At 43.8% G+C, this 18,686-nt stretch overlaps 1 protein-coding gene across 4 annotated transcripts in view; it reads right to left on the minus strand.

Moving 5' to 3' along the window:
- FTO (FTO alpha-ketoglutarate dependent dioxygenase) overlaps window positions 1-18,686 on the minus strand; it is a 375,692-nt gene that overhangs the window by 188,377 nt on the left and 168,629 nt on the right. For all 4 annotated transcript variants that reach the window (XM_029926592.1, XM_029926595.1, XM_029926594.1 and 1 more), the window contains exon 7: window positions 11,660-11,779. In XM_029926592.1, coding sequence (XP_029782452.1) covers window positions 11,660-11,779 — 120 coding nt within the window. The remainder of the gene's footprint in view (window positions 1-11,659; window positions 11,780-18,686) is intronic.

The following is an 18,686-nucleotide window of genomic DNA, read 5'->3' on the forward strand; positions in this document are numbered from 1 at the left end:
CCCACAAGGGGCAGTGGAGATGTCATTTTCTCCAGGACACATTCCCGTATCCAATAATAATAATAATAATAATAATAATAATAATAATAATAAAATGAGGTGGAACTCAGGTTCCAAAACAAGGAAGAGAATCTTAAAGTATTTGCCCATGGGGAGAACCTGCCTCGACGGAAATACAAACTTATTAGGCTGGTTTCAATTTGTGAGAAGAAAAGACCTCGGTGGACAGGTACATCTACTCCTCTAGAATTCTCCTTCTGAAAACCCACATGGTTGCTTCTTTCCTGTCCTCAGGATGCAGATGGGTCTTGAAATTAGTGCAAATCATCAAATTTTGACTTGTGTCCCCTTTGCCAATGAAGGCCGGTAAAATAGTTTTCATTTCAGTTTTAGTTGCACATTATTACTATTCGGCTTTCCACGACTCGGACAGCAAGACAGTCAGGAAGCGGTGAAGGTCCTGTACCTTGCAAAGAAATGCATTAGAAACGGGTCCTTGCTAATCTTTCTAATCTTATCTCTCACTACTGGACTCACACAGACCACACTCCATCCAGTCTAATCAAGTTTGGGAGCAGATTTTGTGCTTTCTTACTCCGATGTCTCTGCATCCAGCATCTCTGAATATCTCCCACCCATCTCCATCTATCAAAATCCTGTTTTCCCAAAGGCCTGTGTCGGAATCCACTCGCCCCTTTGATTTCGCTTCCTCTGAATCACTTACAGCCCTGTGCCTTATCAACCTGGGAGACAGAAGTCCTGCCTTTTTGTAGGACTTCACACTTATCTGCACAAAGCGGAGCAGACGAAGGAGGAAATGGCTGGAATGAAAAATGGAAATTTCTTTCCTGATGCCACTCGACTGAAATAGGTTGCAAATGTTTTTTGACCTGTTATTGAAATAGGGTGTCCAAATTTTCTTGAGGCACCTCCTACAGAAATATCTCAGTGTAGAATGACAAAAATGCAAAAAGGACAGATTCTGGCGTTTCAGATTTAAAAGACAGAAACTCGGGGTCTTCACTCCATACCTTTTATGAGAATATTCTATTTAATCTCCAGGTTTCGCAGCCGGCTCAATAAAGGGGTCAGTTTCTCTCAGAGCTCTTATTCGCAACCCCACCCAAAATGTAATCGAGGCTATTCTAATTGAGACAGAAAACAACACTGCCTAACTAAACGAATTAAGCCAGATTCTTTCTCCCATCAAAGGAAAAAAAAAAAACTCAAAAAAAATTTTTTTAATGTTTATTTATTTTGGCGGGAGATGGAGCGAGAGAGAGGGAGACACAGAACTCAAAGCAGGCTCCAGGCTCCGAGCTGTCAGCACACAGCCCGACGTGGGGCTCAAACTCACAAACAGCGAGATCATAACCTGAGCCGAAGTCGGACAGTTAATTGACTGAGCCACCCAGGCGCCCTGGAAAGAAACTTTAAAAGACAGATCCTGAGAACCACAGCGAAGTCATCTACTGTTACTTATGCCTCACTAAGAGGACACCATATATATTCACTCTGGCTCAAGACAGGAGACAGGCAGAGCGTTGCAGAATGACCTGTCGGAAGACCCCGGAGTCAGCAGTGAACACTACCTATTTCTCTCCTTCGTCCTTCACAAGCACAGGCGAAAGGACAGGGGAAGTCTCCAGCCTCCAGTGGCGTCCCCACCGAAATCCTGTGTAAGGCTCCGATTCCCCGACTTCACCCAAAGGGCCAGGTCTGTCTCCTGGACTCCGTAACGCCAGCTCTCCGGCTTGGGAAATTACAACCAAACTTTTCCCTTTGTTCTAGCAAAAGACTTCCTGTGAGAAAGCAGTAATCCTTTAAAGCTTTCCAGCCCAAAGGTCTCTCTCTCCTGGTTTGCAGTCCCCCAACCCCAGCCCCCAGAGGAAAAGCTCGATCACATCACAAGGCGTTTCTCGGTTCCAAGCTGCACCGGGTCTCAAGGACTCCTGGTGAGGAAAGAAAACTGGTCATCTGAACATCCTTCCCTGGGATCTGTCTGAAGTGTAGACAAGCAGCAAAGATGAATATTAATATGCCTTCCATCATCAAAAGCTATTGCATACCCGAAGGATGATAAATATTTTAATCAGTTTTCAGCTTGTCTAGCGGAAGTCGGTTTACTCCTCAGAGATTTCCCTAGTTCTGTGCCCAAAACCTGTCCAGTACACACAGCTTTCCCTCTATAACTTTTGGAAATTGGTAATAAAAAGTCCAAGCTTTGTGGGAGAACTCATTTAATTTCTTGACAGTTTTACTCTATTAAGTTTTCCGAGACTAGGAAAATCTAAAATATGAAGGATGCCAACAAATGAGACAAAACGCCACGATTCTAAGTTCCGGAAGCAGTGTTGCTAATAACCTACTTACGTCTCACACTTAAAAAATTTTTTTTCTTCATATTTGCATAAGTTGTTTGCCAGCGACCCCTCAATCTTCTCAGTGTAAATGCCAAAGGCATAAAGCAGGACATTCTCAAGGGTCCTCTGTGCTCCCGATATTATTATTTTTTAAATGTTAAAGGTGTTTGGGGGTATTGTTGGGAGGGTTATGGTTGTTTAAAAATAAAACTAACCCCCAGAATATGAGGCAGGACCTCACATTTTAGGGAAATGTACGGAATTAAAAAGGATTTATTAAAGGCCACGCTGCTTCACGTGGGTGTGAGGAAATGGCTGGTATGAAACCCAGATCTCACATCGACTCATCCCTTTGACGAGTTAGCGTCGGGGACCTACTGTGTACCAGACACTGTTCCAGGAGTCGGAGAAATTACGGCACGTAAAACACAGGCCCTCTCTCACAGGCATCCTATTAGGGAGCAGCAGACAATAAACACGTATCCTGGCAGATGGTAGAGAGCGAGGGGAAGCAAAGTGGAAGAGGGCAAGGCACTCTCCATCAGAAGCTCTCTCCAAGGAGTGATATGAGCAGAGAGACCTGAATGGAGTGAGGAAGTGAGTCATGCAAATTAACAGGGGAAAGAATATTCCAGACAGACAACAGTGAATGCAAAGACCGTGGTGCAGAAGGAAGCTGGGCATGTTCCTAAAGGCAGACAGAAAGCGGGCGGAGGACTGGGACAGAGGGGAAATGATGTACCGGGTGGGGGTGGGCAGACCCTGCAGGGCACCGGGCCCCGGGGCAGGAAGCTGGTATCTGAACATGATGGTGAGTTTGGGCCGGCAGAGTGAAATATCAGACTCTCTATTTCAAATGAACACTCTGACACGGATGGACATAGAGTGGTTATAGCAAAGAGACGATTTCTATAAATGATGGTGGTTCTTACTAAGACAGTCGCACAGGACATGGCAAAAGGTGGCCAGATCATGAATATTTTGAAAACAGAGTTAACCAGATTCACCGATAAGTCAAGAGATCAACCAAGAAAACCCCAAGGTCACAGGCTGAGCAACTGGACAGTGCAGATTACTGACCTGTGTGATACTGGGAGAAAGGCTTGGAGATTACTGGAATCAAGTGTTTGGTTTGAGATATGTTAAATTGGAGATATTATTACAAGACAGCTAAACACAGCCCACGTCGCCCAACTACTGTTCAGGTCTCCAAGACATGAGACCCCACTTGCAGCCACTGGAACATCCCCCCACCTCTATCCGTTAAAAAACTCACGGTTAACCGCATGAAAAGTTTATGACATTAAATAAAATACAAGCCTTCTTAGTCCCCCAACATCTGTTAGAGATCTGATGCATAATTCTGGGCATTTCATAACAGCACATTTAAATTAATAATATGTAAAGTAAAGGGTTACCACCTGTTCTAAGTCTTCATAAGCCAAGTAGATATGCCTGAAACAGCAGAAGTTCATTGTGAACGTTGCCATAATACTCCAGATTTTTACTTGAAGGCTAATTTTGTCCATCAATCAAAAACAAGTTAGAGGTTATCTGAGATTTTTATACACATTGAAGAAAAATTTACAAATGAGATCGTCACAGGTGGTTCCAGATGGGCTGAGATCACGTAGAGGAAATACCAAAAAAAAAAAAAAAAAAAAAAAAAAAGGCCCATTGTAATTTACGTGTTAGGGGACCAAGGGTGTTAAAAACATCATCTCCAAATGATCACAGAGATACTTTCCGGAACATGAAAAGGCAACATATCAGGTTTCCCATGCTTTTATAAAAAGGTCATTCTTTTGCAGATGTCAACAAAAGGAGAGCAGGATCATGGTTATGTCACCCTTAATGCACGGAAGAGCCGACTTACTGTGTTCCCAGAGCTCTCTGGTAAGTCAGACTTTGGCACTAGGAACACATTTCTCCATAGAAACATTTTTGCAAAATATGGAAAGATTCCCAGCCCAGCTTCCCAAAGTATTTAGCCCACAGTTGGGTAGAAATATTACCGGAGTAACACTGAGCTTCAGTTCATTGAGTCCCTCTAGCTCCAAGACTGACCTGGGTTGTAAAGGAAGGGAAATGAGAAAAGGGAAGGGGGGCTGTCACTAAGGGGAACTCAGTCAAATGACCTCTAAGGAAGGGTTCCTAAGCTCAGGACTGTCTACGCTTCCTTCTAAAATCACTACCGGTGATGCCTTGCATGTGTGCGGTATTTTATATGTTACATACTTTTTCATTTGATCATCGTAACAATTCTCTTCAGAAGGTTAACAGTTTTAGGGACCATGCGTTAACCAATCTGGCAGAAAAAGAGATCCTATAATCTTGATAATATTCCCAACAGCTGGCACACATCCTTGGGAAATCTTGCTTTGCTTTCAAAACTGTAGGTCTGCTGATTTGTTTCTAACGTAACGTCATTCTTCTAGACAGAGATTCTTCTGGAATACCTCAAAGGTATTTACAATACGATAAAGGACAGTCTCGAGCTGAATGTAAAGCACACTCCCCACCTCACCCCCTGGCCTAAAACAACTAGAGGAAATAAGACACACGATTGTTTTATGCCACATCTTTCCCAGGAAAGAAAAAAGGAAATTACTGACACCCCAGTCTGAGACCAAAGGTTCTCATTCACATCTGAAATGCTGTGATGGGCCGCTAGGTGAAGGAATCCAAAATAAATTCCAGCAGCCAAGGCTACAATAGCACCCCAGGGTGAAGTCGCAGGATCTGCACCCCTTTGCATCAATCTGAATTCTAGTGTAGTTAAAATTATTTAAAACAAGCCGATTTGTCTATGGGAAAGCAAAGAGAACATGTGTGAAATGTGCATGTGCGCGCGCAGCTGTGTGTCTGTGTGCATGTGGATTCCACACAGGCCAGCGAAATGCAGCTGCAGCCGACGGAATCAAATCAAGGCTAAAACAGCAGCCTCGGTTGTTTATTCCAGTTTTTCTCTGCGCTCGCTAACAGGAGTTAAGAGGGATGGCAAGGCTCTCGCTTGGAATTTCCTGGCTCCTGTCCCTCTGTCTCACCATCTTTGGTGTTTTTCACCTTGTTCCTATTGTGTGCCCAGCAGAGGCACCTGAACGATCCTCTTAACATTCCAGGGATGTAACAGGCACATCCTAGTACTTGGTAGCAGTAAAGCCTAACTCTCATACAGCTCATGTAAGGGTTAAAAACAGAAAGTCCTACCCACTGTTTTGCTCTGATGTTCCTGGAGATATTGTCACTGGATGTATCCTCAGTAGAATTCTATTCAACACCTCTGTCTTTAAGTACAAAGCTATAGGCTGTAGCAGCTTCACGAAACATAAGTATCCCTTTTTTCTGCTGCACAGTATCTGTGTGTGAAATTCTCTAAAGGGGTTTAAGTATTTACCCTGAACACTATCAGATGGTTTCTAAAATTTTCTTTATCCAGTCGCAAAACACTTCAAAGAGAATCATAAACATACTCCTTTGTGCTTTCGATGCACATTCTGTTTCTCAAGCTTAAGCCTGAATTCTCTTGGAATTGTAAATTTTTTTTTCCCCAAAAAGCCAGATACACAATACTTTTTTTTTTTTTTAATTCATTACTAAGCCGGCAGCCACTGAGGGAAAAACTGGAAAACTCTGTGAGAAATTTAGAAGGCAATCAAAGAAGGAAGCAAAACCTGTTAGAAATTCATTGCTAAATTACACGTACAATTTCCCCTTAGATATTTTACTCTTAATAGGACATTACAGCTGTGGGGAACAGCGGTGGGAGGGGTGGGGGAGAGGAAGATGAAAGAACAAATCTTCAATGAATACCTTTAAGATAATAAAAAATGTGAACCAGGGATTCTTAGCCACTGGAGCCGAAAAGGGCCTTTTTTTTTCTTTTTTTTTCCAAATTTGCAAAGCTAAATAGAGGGGTCCCCAAACTCAGTGTCTGCATACATAATTTGAATTATTGGCTGCTTGTGACTGTTTACCTGGTTCCAATCTGTGCTTATCCTGAGCCACTCAGCACTGCCCCAGTCCGAAAGGGGAGAAGGGAACTTACATTTTAATTTAAAACCACCGACATCTCCTACCAAGTCCTAAGTGACTATTATATACTCTGCTCCCAGGTCAGAAATGCTAATGCTGAAAAATGGAAGACAGGGTTATGTCTGCAAATGTAATTTAGTATATACATTAACACTAAAAGGGATGCACACACACGTATATGTAAATAGGAGTTGGTGATTTCACTATTAACATAGACAAAAACATTAATATTTATATCACTTTCTTCCTCATACCCATCCCCTGAAATCTTTCATCCTAGAAAACAGTTTAAAATGAACTTCACTAACTGAACTGTAATAGGATGGCAAATACCAGTATCCTCGGTATAATTTCAGTGTGTGAAAAACTGGCTTGTTCCTCGATTGAGTTACGAAGAATTTAATCTAAGGCACGGTGATGATAGCTTCATTAATCTCTCCAAAAACAAACACACTGCTCTTTAGCTCCATCACTGCCTGGGGCTGTGGAACCTATACCAAGGAAGGCTCCCCAACAGCAGTGGACAGTCACCTGGCCACGAGCTCTCCTGGGTGACTTACACAGGCCAAAATGACAAGCAAAAACAGAGGACTCATCTTGAAATTAAACGATTAAAACTAACTTGTAAAGGACAACCCTTAGGTCCAGAAGTACATTTTCTCGTTGAAGACTTGAACGACAAGAAACTGGTTAAGAGAATGACATAAAACACCCACTCACTTCCAGCATCTCCCTGCTCTCCCGTGCCGAATTTTTTTTTAACACAAATGGGTAGAATTTAACGTAGCCTATAGCTTACCTAACATAATTGTATGTTGTGTTTTACACCGTTTCAAAACGGATATATTAAAATGATCCCATCTTGGCTCCTACCCACGGAAGTCAATAAAGGTTATTAAGGCCAAACGCCATATAACCGCCCTGCGATCCCCCGGAAGATGATCTGTCGAGACATGAAATGCCATTCAAAACATTCAAAATGATCAGAATCTACTTCTCCTTCTATAAGAGAGAAGCAATAAATATCAAAAAAAAAAAAAAAAAGGGCGTGAAGAAATTTCTCCGCGGTCTATCAGCCATCAATACTTCTAAAAATGTTGACTCCGGAAATCATCCTGGAATATTTCCATCGGATTATACTAAATTGACCTTTTGTTTTTTTAAGGTCAAAAGGAAATGAATACACGTTGGCAGTTTAAGAGGACATCACACCTAGCATTCGTTTCCGACTCATTGTGAATTTGATGGTGTTAAAAACATTTTTATAGGTAAAATAAATGTCAGTTTCGCAAAGTGCGATACCAGACCCGAGAGACAAATGGCCTATCCGTTGAATCTCTGGCTACAGCAAGACTTCCGCACCTCACAGGAGACTTCGGCTTTTCACATTTCTCTTTACCCAGAAAGCAAAGCTTGGACAGTTTCTTTCAAATGGTAACTCTCTCTTATCCTGGAGAGTCTCCTCATAACATGCTAATCTTGGTTGCGAGGCGGTGGGCCGGTTGGAGAAAATAAAATAAAATGCACAATATCTGAACCGCGTTCTAGTGTTCTAGTGCCTTCCTGAATTGGGAGGAAAGATGAGAGGAAAGGTAAGACTGAATTCTTGGGTTCTAAGGAAGGGTTGTGTTGCTTTTGGGCTTAATGGCTTGTACATTCATGACGTAACATTCAGGGAAAAATGTGATATTTTATCAGAATGTCATTCAAATATAAGGTTTAACATTTACATCACAAGAGCCAGCGCGGAGTAAAACTATCCTCGGGGAGAGAAATGGCAAGAATAAACAGTGTGACAAAAACAGTGCTTGCTGGAACAGGGGATGGAAAGAGGTGGCTACTACAGGAGTTTTAGAGGCAATGGACTAAACTTGGTGAAATATGTGACTGGTTATGACATGTGAAGCAATTACATTAATGGAAGAAATGCGATTTCAAAGCGTATTTTCCGCTCTTCTATATCCAACCTGAGACGATGCCTCCCAACCACAAAGTGAAAAAAAATAAAATAAAAAAGGTGGTACAGAGACAGAGAAATCAGAGCCCCAGTCTCTACCCTGGTGCGAGGGCCGTCCAAGGTTGCTTGACTCATAAGCAAAAGGTGAAAAGTAAGGTACCTATTGCCTGAGGTTTTTTTCTTTTTTTTTTTTTTTTAACCAAGAGACCGATGCTATGGGGCAGAACAGACAAAATGCACTAATTAGATCAGTCTTTCCACAACATGCACGTGATTTTAAAATTAAAAAAAAAAAGCACAGAGATAAAGAAGAATCATTTGTCGAGAAGGATAATGATTTTGAGTAATATAGTCCCTGGAAGCAAAGTGAGGACATTCAGAAATGCTGTTCAGAGTTCTCTAATTCTATAGAATCCAAATGTGCACCAAACACTGCACTTTTTATGTTAAATTGCTGTTGAATTTGTTAACCCACAACTGATTTCCTGTGTTACGGAATCTTGGAGATTACAGCTAACTTGAAGCAACAGGGATAATTCTTGACAGTTAATGGTACATTTGTATGCGTTTTCCTGAGAGGCCGGCATCTTGAGGCCTCAAACAGGTAGCTCAACATTGCCCCCTACTGCTGGCAAGTGCGAACTTAGGAGGTGGGCTGGTACAAAGCAGGAACTGAGCCGGCCTTTCCAGGACCCGGATACCAGATGGCACTGCACTGACAGCCAAGGAACCGTAGACCCGCCCAATGACTATGATCTTCTGTCTCTTCCAATAGCAAAAATAAATTATTATGAATTTGTTAAAAGTCGTTTAGAGGGGCTTGGAGCCATGCTTAAATTTAATTTAGAAGGATCATCCCTTTCATGTTGGCCCAAACCTTCACTCTGCTGATAATGATCACCCCAGGGCTTGCTTAGGAGAGACACTGGGGCCATTGATTTCGCTCAGAACGCTCGGTAACGCCACACCACCTGCAAGGAAGATCGCTCTGGAGAATTCCCAAGATTGCTCTTCTTCTTGGTATTTTTTACACAAGAGTTATAAAGTAAATAGAAGATATCCTATCCGACTGATGTGCTATGGTCCGATAAAAAAAAATTACAACTAAGTCTTCTAAATGCATTCATAATGAATATAATCAGTAAGCACACAATACCGGAGACTTCTCTTTAAAAGGCCAGAAAAAAAAAAAACTTGAACAAAAGTAGTACAAAAATAAATTTTATTTCTTTACTTATTTCTTTATTTTACAAAATCAGTGAGTTCCAGGGTGCCTGGGCACCTCAGTTGGTTAAGTGGCCGACTTTGGCTCAGATCATGATCTCAACAGTTCGTGGGTTCGAGCCCCGGATCAGGCTCTGCGCTGACAGCTATCTCTGAGCCTGGAGCCTGTCTTCAGATTCTATGTCTCCCTCTCTCTCTGACCCTCCCCTGCTCACACTCTGTGTCTCTCTCTCTCTCTCTCTCTCTCTCTCAAAAATAAATAAAAAATTTTAAAATAATATTTTTTTAAATCAGTGAGTTCCTTTCTTATTAATTTGCCAATTCTAATATGAGGAGTCATCAAATTACAATCCCAAAGTCCACTTGACGTCTTAGACACAGAGTCGGGCAAATAAAGAGGTTCTTCTAACTCATATGTAAATGGACAAGCTGAGAATAACCCCCTAAAACCAAAAAATGTCCTGCAAATGAAGCCGCCTTTATATATACCTGCCATAAAAATGGAGCGGACGCCGCACAGGCTAACCTTAGGAATGGAACTAACTACAGGGATTTAAGGATGTTTCATTACCTCCAACTCAGTTATACAATGCGCAGTTTTATACGGAGTCAGTTCAGGTCCTTGGCGGGATCCATTTTGGGGATGCTATTAGTACAGTAAAAGAAGGATTACTAACATTCCTTCCTCAGACTCGGATCCATCGAAAGGCATGATTTAACATCGGAAGAGATGTCTGGAAAGCAAGGGTCCAGATTCTGACCTGGACATTAAAACCAAGACCCCTCCGGGGTGGTGACTTGATATTTTCATGACTATAAAACAGTGGCGGGCCACAGCGACCCACTTTTGCAGATCGGATCCTCGTTTCCAGCCCACGTCGGAGTCTGTGCGGGCACCCTGTCCGGGGCGCGGCAGGCTTTTACAACATTTTTCCACTACATTTCAAATGCAACGGTCTGGAGGCAGCACAGCGAGGCAGCGAGGGGCGTGACCTTCGAGCCAGCCTTCCTGGGTTCGAATCCCAGTTTCCCAGCTTGTGACCTGGGTGATCTTGAGGAAGTTATGTAAACCTTTTGTGGTTCAGTCTCCTGGTTTATAAAATGAGGACCCATCATACTTACTTTATGGGGTTGCCATAAAAGCTAAATAAGTTATACATAAAACATTCAGAAGAGTGGCTGGTACTTAATAAGTATCAAATAAGAGCCCGCCATTATTGCTATTATTTAAATTGAGACTTAATTCAAAACGGGCAAGTGGCCTCAATGTGCCTTCCAGCTATGCTTCTGACTACACCCCCTGATACCTTGCTTTGGTGCGCTGGGCTGCCCCATTTCCAGGCTCATTTGTAGAGTTCCTGGAGCCTAATGCTCCTCTCCAAATGCTCCGGCTGACCCCATGCCCCCCCATCCAAAGTCCGCAAGGGCAACACCTGCTGTTTCACAACAGTCCTGGTCCAGCGGCCTGAATTTAATACTTCCTCTGGACAGTGATATTTTTTTTGTAAATCTCCGTTACAGGCTCTCATTTTAGCGAATATAACACCTGGCTATATTCGTGTCTCTCTCCTTGTTAAACTGAATGTAGCAGTTAAGACACAAGCTAAGGGCCAGGCTGCCTGGGTCTCGATCTTGCTCTTCCACTTACTCCATGACCTTGGGCGAGGCACCTACTTTCTCAATGTCTGTTTTCACATCTATAAATTAAGACTCATAAGAGTTTCTACACCTTGTAGGGCTGCTGTACGAACTTTAGAAGTTCACACAGGGAAAGCCCTTAGAACAGCGCGTGGTGCATCCAAAAATGCAAAGGCATTTTAAATCTTACTGTTCCATTGCGCCTCCCTCCTCGTCGGCATGTGTCCAGCACGGTGCCTTATCTGTGGGAAATACTCCGTAAAACGCTCACTGAACTCAAGTGAGCTTGTCCTGACAAAATCCTGGCTTATTCCTTAGGAAGTGTTACCTAACTCAATAATTTAGGATCATGAATTACTCATTTGCCTACGCAAATGAGGCAGCAGAGGCGTTCCACAGCCTGGCCTCCCGGGAAACCCAGCCCCAGAGCTCAGGTACTTACCACTCCTTCCATCTTCTTCCACAGTTCTTCCAGCTGGGCCATGGGTTGACACCACCAATCAGTGCATTTTCTGTATCGACTGCCTTGGAACCAAAACTGTCTCAGCCACTCGAACTCAACCTGTGGGCCATACGGAGAAGGCAGTGGTTATAACGCCCTCATGAGGGACAGTCAAGGGCAATACTGTCACTTGATTCTCCTCCAGTAACTTAACTGCCATAGGGTGAGCAAAGAGGAGAAAAGCTCAGCCAAACCAATATGACCCAGGAGTCTCCAGAGCATTTCTGCAAAGCCAAGGAAAAAGTAGTCTTCAGGGGTACCTGCGTGGCTCAGCCAGTTAAGCATCGGAGTTTGGCCCGGGTCATTATCTCACAGTTCATGAGTTCAAGCCCCACATTGGGCTCTCTGCTGTCAGCATAGAGCCTGCTTTGGATCCTCTATCTCCCTCTATCTCTGACCCTCTCCCATGTCTGTCTCTCTCTCTCAAAAATATATAAACATTAAAAAAAAAAAAAGAGTAGTCATAAGACTTAGGTCTTACATAGTAAGATGGCCCAGCTTGGGCGGGGGAGGGATTTTCCCATCATATTTATTAGCCAGACATGAGGGGACTGTATACGGTAATCCACAACAGATACTGGAAAATAAATAACTAAGTCAAAAATTTTAGGGCGCCTGGGTGGCTCAGTCAGTTAAGCATCTGACTTGGGCTCAGGTCAGGATCTCATGGCTTGTGAGTTCGAGTTTCGCATGGGGGTGAGCTCGAGCCCCACTTCAGGTGAGCACCAGGCCTGCTTCGGGTGAGCTCAAGTTCCAGGTGAACCCCATATCTCTGTCTCTCCACCCCCCTCTTTCTGCCCCTGGTGGGATTCTCTCTCCCTCTCTCTCTGCCCCAGCTCACTTGCACCCTCTAACTCTCAGGGAACATAAGTAAATAAATAAAATAAAATAAATTTTACAAAAAGCAGGACAAAACGCAAATAGGGAGATCCTATAGTATGCAACAGCCTGCACGATGTACGATAAGGAAGGCAGAATCAGAATATGTCTTTATTAAACCTCATTATTTTTTTAACGCTTTTTAAACATTTTTTTAACATTTATTCAGTTTTGAGAGACAGAGCTTGAGTGGGAGAGGAGCAGAGAGAGAGGGAAACATAGAATCCAAAGCAGGTTCCAGGCTCCGAGCTGTCAGCACCGAGTGCGCCGCGGAGCTCAAACTCACAAACCACGAGATCATGACCTGAGCAGAAGTCGGATGCCTAACCGACTGAGCCGCCCGGGCGCCCTGAAGCCTTTCATACTTAAGCCAGTTCTGGTTGAGTTTTTTTTCCCCCTTGCAAATGAAATAACCCCAATGTATGTAGAGGAGAGGCTGAGTAAAACTTTGGAAGGGTAAGAAATTGCTTTCTATCCACTTTCCAAATCTTCTAAAACTCATCTTCACCTTGATAAATTTTACTGTCAACATATAACTATATTCACCCCCAAAACTCTTTTGACCTCCGCTCTCTAAAGAAATGTTGAGCTTTCACAGCCTAGAGGTTAATGTTGGGTCCTCTGACTTTTGCTAAGGTAATCGTGTTCCCCATACAGTCAACTAGTACAACCTTTACGCGTTACCACAAAGAATTTCTGTATTTATCCATATTGAACTTTTGCGAGGCAAACAAAAGCAACTTGTGAAGATTTACTGATGGTGAAAATGGCTCAAATAACTAACCTGAGAACACCCAGTCATATGAAAGGGTTTCAGTTTACATTAACTGAATGTTTGTTTGATGTGTAGAACTGATTTCAGTTAAAGCTGTTTAAACAGAAAAACAAAAAAGGAATGTGGACAATATTAAGACAATAGTTGCTGAGCCTTATCTGTGGTTTGAAGAGACAGTTGGTAACAGCAGTAAACTGGACGGCTTTTGCGAGGAGATGGAGCACAGGGTTGTTCAACTTCTCTGAAGATGCAGATTTCACATAAGTTATTACAATCTAGGGTCTAGATTTCAGTAAATTAAAAACTCAAAAGGAAGGAGATGGGCATACCTGGAGATTCTGCTATTAGACAAGAAAGCAAAGGAGGGGGCGCCTGGTGGCTCAGTCAGTTAAGCATCCGACTTTAGCTCAGGTCATGATCTCATGGTCAGTAGGTTTGAGACCCATGTGGGGCTCTGTGCTGACAGCTCGGAGTCTGGAGCCTGCGTCAGATTCTGTGTCTCCTTCTCTCTCTGCCCCTCCCATGCTCAGTCTGTCACTCAAAATTAAATAAAAAACGTAAAAAAAAAGAAAAGAAAAAGAAAGCAAAGGCGGACTCTGTCCATTTTAATAAATCAGGACCTCAGCTTCCTCCTCAGATACCCAGCTATCGGCTGAAGCAGATTAAGAATAAGGGCCCGGGGTGCCTGGGTGGCTCAGGTGGTCGAGGGTCCGGCTCTTGATTCAGCTCAGGTCATGATTCCATGGTTTGTTTGAACCCCGCGTCAGGCTCTGTGCTGACAGTTTGGGGCCTGCTTGGGATTCTCTCTTCTTCCCTCTCTCTCTCTCTGCCTTTACCCTGTTCATTCTCTCGGTCTCTCCCAAAAATATTACACAAATGAACTACAAAAAAGCCCTGGAGCCAGTTGAAAACTGGGCACCAGTACTAAATGGCTTTGTTGTCTGTAAAATAAGGATAATGTTCTAACAGCCACATAGATTTAGAGTGAGGATTAATGAGTTGATAATGAACCGCCTACTATATGGAGGCACTTGCCAGATACTAAGAGAGCAGACTGAACAAGGCCATCCGGCCTAGAACTTATTGTCCCCAAGGATCTCACAATCTGATAAAATTTTCTTAGCAAGAAAAGTTTTAACATCCATGTCAGTTCGTGCCCAGCCCCCTTTCACTGAGGCCAGTCAGTAAAGTTCACCGCTGAGCACTTACTCCCGGCAGAGTTTTATTCATGAGCTGAAATACTGCCCACGAGATGCAATCTTTCTGGGCATCAAACCCACTGGCGTGTATTTTATTCAGCTCCGCAGCCTGACTTTTTCATTTCAGTGTTGTGGGCAGAAAAAACATTCCAGGATTTTAAGCAAATGTCACCCTCGCCGCTTCTCCCGCTGCCCAGACATGTCGTTGGCCGCTTCCTTAAAATTAATTAAGGAAGCAAAAAAAACATTTGCCAGCCATTTGATTCAGAGTTTGAGTTACCAAAAAAAAAAAAAAAAAGGCAAAACAAAGTTATTTTTATTTTTTCTCTCTAAACTGGGGGGATTAACAAAGGAAAGCTGCAGAGTCATACCTCACAAAAGCTAAAACGTCAGGACTCAGAATAGAATGGAAGCCTTATCACTTCAGGACTGAAAAAACAAAGGCCAACCGTAGTGACTGACCCATGGAAGTTCTCAGCATGACAAGAGGAAGGTGTTCATCCCTTCCAGGTGGGGTCCCCCCCTCCCCGGGAAGCTTCACGACTATCAGAGCAGAAACTATAGAGCACCCAGGAAGAGGGTCTTGGGGCCGCAAACACTCCCCGGGTGATGCAGGTCCCCAGAGAGGGGAGCGTCAGGGGAACAACATACGGGAACTCTCTTGAGCTTCTCTCAGAGTTCACAATGCTTGGACACCAAACTCCCCCCTTCTGGACATGCCCTTCCAGGAAATCCACTATGATTCAATCTTCCAAGCAGCTGCGATACAAAGATGAGCAATTACCCCAGGCCCACGCACAACCTCGAGGGCCTCGCAGGTTCCTGGAGGGCCTTCTCAATCATCAGCGACAAATGAAAACATGCTCGCAATAGTGTCCGTTTCCTAACAGTGACTGGGAAACCCATCTTTTATCGCCTCTTCACGAACCTGTCCCTGGAATGGTCTCAGAGAAGATCAGTCAGGAAAAACAATCCCCCTAAAAATGTCGAGGAGAAGTCTGAAGGGGAAGGAGAAACGGGATGCTCCCACCTACCTGAAAACCTCAAGCATTCAGCAGCAAAGTTCAAAATCATTATTTATGAGCCACTACCTCGCCGTTCGTTGTAAACATCTCCATCATTTCTATGGGCAGGCAACTGTCAGCTACTTTTCTCTGCCAACTTAGTGTGGCCTCTTGATTTGGTCCCAGCTCAGCAGTTCCCCAAGAGATGCGTGAACATGCCCACTGGGGTTAATGTCACCCCAATACTTGAAACAGGTTGTTTCACTGAGCAAGACAGTAGCCTAGGGAGAAATGCTAACATCCGATCTGCTAAGAGCTACCCCATGAAGGCTCCTTCATGGTAACGCTGAGGAAGATGTAGGTCTGACCGGACCAAACGATTTTTAAGAAGAAAAACAGAGTATTTAATACCGTGCAAGAGGATTCTGCTTATAAGTGAACAGAACTCTTTGCTAAGCTTAAATTAGGGGGAAAAACATCTTCTAAAGGTACCCGGGTCTATTCCCCAAAGTTCCCAATTGTTCAGTCAGAAACCATCTAAGGAAAACAAGGCACGTCTACACCCACAGAGCCTCAAGACCTGCAACACATAAAACCCAGGGCTTTATCCTATAATTGGTGCAGCAAAGGCACATGGCCTCTCTGAAAGAGGAAACTGAACACTACAGAACCCGGGGGAACTGTTATGGACCATGTGTGCTATTGTTTCACAACAGGACACGGCTGAAACTGATCGAGCCAGTGCTCGATCCCAGGCCAGCATGTAAGGGCAGAGAACAGGATATGATGACATGCTTTGGCATATGGAACTCATTCTTTAAGAGGACGGCCTTGAAGAATCAAAGATGGGTGAGGGGGAGGAGATGGCTGGGCGAGGTGAGCACACACGCTATTTAGATCCAAGATCTCTCTCTCTGCCTTCAATTCCTAGACTAGCCTCAAGGGGCTAAGGTTTCTGATACACGTCTATCCTACTTTGCTAACGTATACAGGGCTAAAAGCAGCCAGTCACTTTCTGAAGCTGATGGGTTCAGATGACAATATTCTACTGTTAGATAAACAGTGTGATTTTGTAGATTTCACCCACCTGTTGATGATAACAGAACATCTTGGCCAGTCACAGAAGACCAAGATGGAGGGGGGTGGGGGGCGGGCACAGGAATAACCCATGTGAGTGTTAAAGACAGCACCCGTTGGGCTGACTTGAATCCTAACACTACAAGGTTGGTAGAGAAGGAGAAAATCAGAATTTCGTAGTACAGATCAATATTTCTTTACTGCAAATATCAAGGAAGACATAACTTTGTTCCCAAGTCTAATTCACTGAGGTCACCAGGCCCATAAAATACTTACCTTTCTTAACGTTCTAGCTATCAGCAGTATCTCTAGCAAGGACAGAAAATGGGGCACTTATCAGGTACAATGAAGGGAAGAAAGTCAGTCCTGAGAGAAGCTTATTAGCATTAGAAATGGTTATTATTGTCTTGAAAGGACAAATTTCTTTCCCTTTAGTTCCAGAGATTATAGCGACCTTTCCCAAGGTCAGGGGCAGTTCACAAGATCCTATATCTCTCTTTTTTTTTTAAATATTCTTTATTTATTTTTGAAAGACAGAGAGAGACAGGGCAAGCAGGGGAGGGTCAGAGAGAGAGGGAGACACAGAATCTGAAGCAGGCTCCAGGCTCTGAGCTGTCAGCACAGAGCCTGATGCGGGGCTCAAACCCTCAAACTGTGAGATCATGACCTGAGCCAAAGCCAGACGCTTAACCGGCTGAGCCACCCAGGTGCCCCAATCCTGAATATCTCTTTAAAGACATTGGAGGACCTCCTGGAAACACTCTTTCTCCTCTGCTCCAAACCCCTCAGTGGCTCCTAACACCCCTCTGAGTAAACAGAAAAGTGGTTGTCCTTATGGACACCTCCAAGAACTGACACGATGTGCTGTTCCCCAGGTCCCTCGTACGCCCTCTGTGACTTCACGTCCTCTCACTCGCAGCTTCGCTCCTGCCATTTGAACTGGACAGTCCCTCACCTGGTCTGGAAATACCAGGCCTTCTCCTACCTCACAGTCTTTGCAGCAGCTTTTCCCTCAGCCTAAAATGCTGTTCCCCAGACTCTACGAGGCTCACCCCTGGTCTCCTTCAGGTCCCTGCTCATAGCACGTTTTCTTAGTGGGGCTCTTTTCTAGTTATCTGAAGAACCCACTGGATGAAAAGCAGGTGTATTAAGTATATTATCTGTCCTCTCCCTGGACTAGGATGCCTAGTTGACTATCATAAACTTTATATCCTAACGCACACAGGAGAGTGCCAGGCGCACATGATCCGTAATTACTTGGTGAAGGGACAAAAGAGAACATTTTTGCGTTCCAATTTCCCACTGATCCTTCCAATTGGAACAAAGAGAAAGTCTCAGGTGGACAATAACCTTCAACAATTCTCCCTCACTCAGGAACCGCTTTTTTCCTTTTGAAGTTTTTTGTTTTGAGATCTAATTTGCCCACCGCAAAATCCACCCATTTTAAACGTGGAATTCAACGACTGTTAGAAAACATAGGAAGGTGTACACTGCTCTCTCTGCTTCCGTGAATAATGGAGACTTCAAGCCCAGAGCTGTCTCCAGCGGCGAGAGCATCTATCTGCTGGAAGCTAGTAACACTACTCTGTTTATACTGGCGAGATCTTTCTGGTTCCTTTTTCTTTTGGCAAGTGGCTTGCTTCTTAAAGTGTTAATACAAAGCTTCCTTTTCAAAGAAAACTTATTTACATAAAAATGAACTGAGTTTTTAAAGGTATTAAATAGATAGCAATATGTACAGTCCGAAGGTAAAGCAAAAACTGAGAGGGTGTTCCTGAAAAGAGCAAAGTTTGTGAAGCATTGGCTGGTGGGATCCAGAGCTGCTGGTCTCACGGACTGCCGACCCCACACCACATTCTGCAAATAAAAAGCGAGGCCCGGACACTTGCTCCTAGGGTCCGCCCCCCATTCCCATGGGTCTTTGCGGGAAGCCTATTCTTCATGAGTCCTGTGCTTCTGCGTGTCTTGCGAGCAAGGTTCTGACTTCCCTCCCTCTATCTCGGCCTCCTTACTGCAAGAATGGTTGGTTTAGT

Source organism: Suricata suricatta, chromosome 16 (assembly GCF_006229205.1).
Source record: "Suricata suricatta isolate VVHF042 chromosome 16, meerkat_22Aug2017_6uvM2_HiC, whole genome shotgun sequence".
NCBI lineage: Eukaryota > Metazoa > Chordata > Mammalia > Carnivora > Herpestidae > Suricata > Suricata suricatta.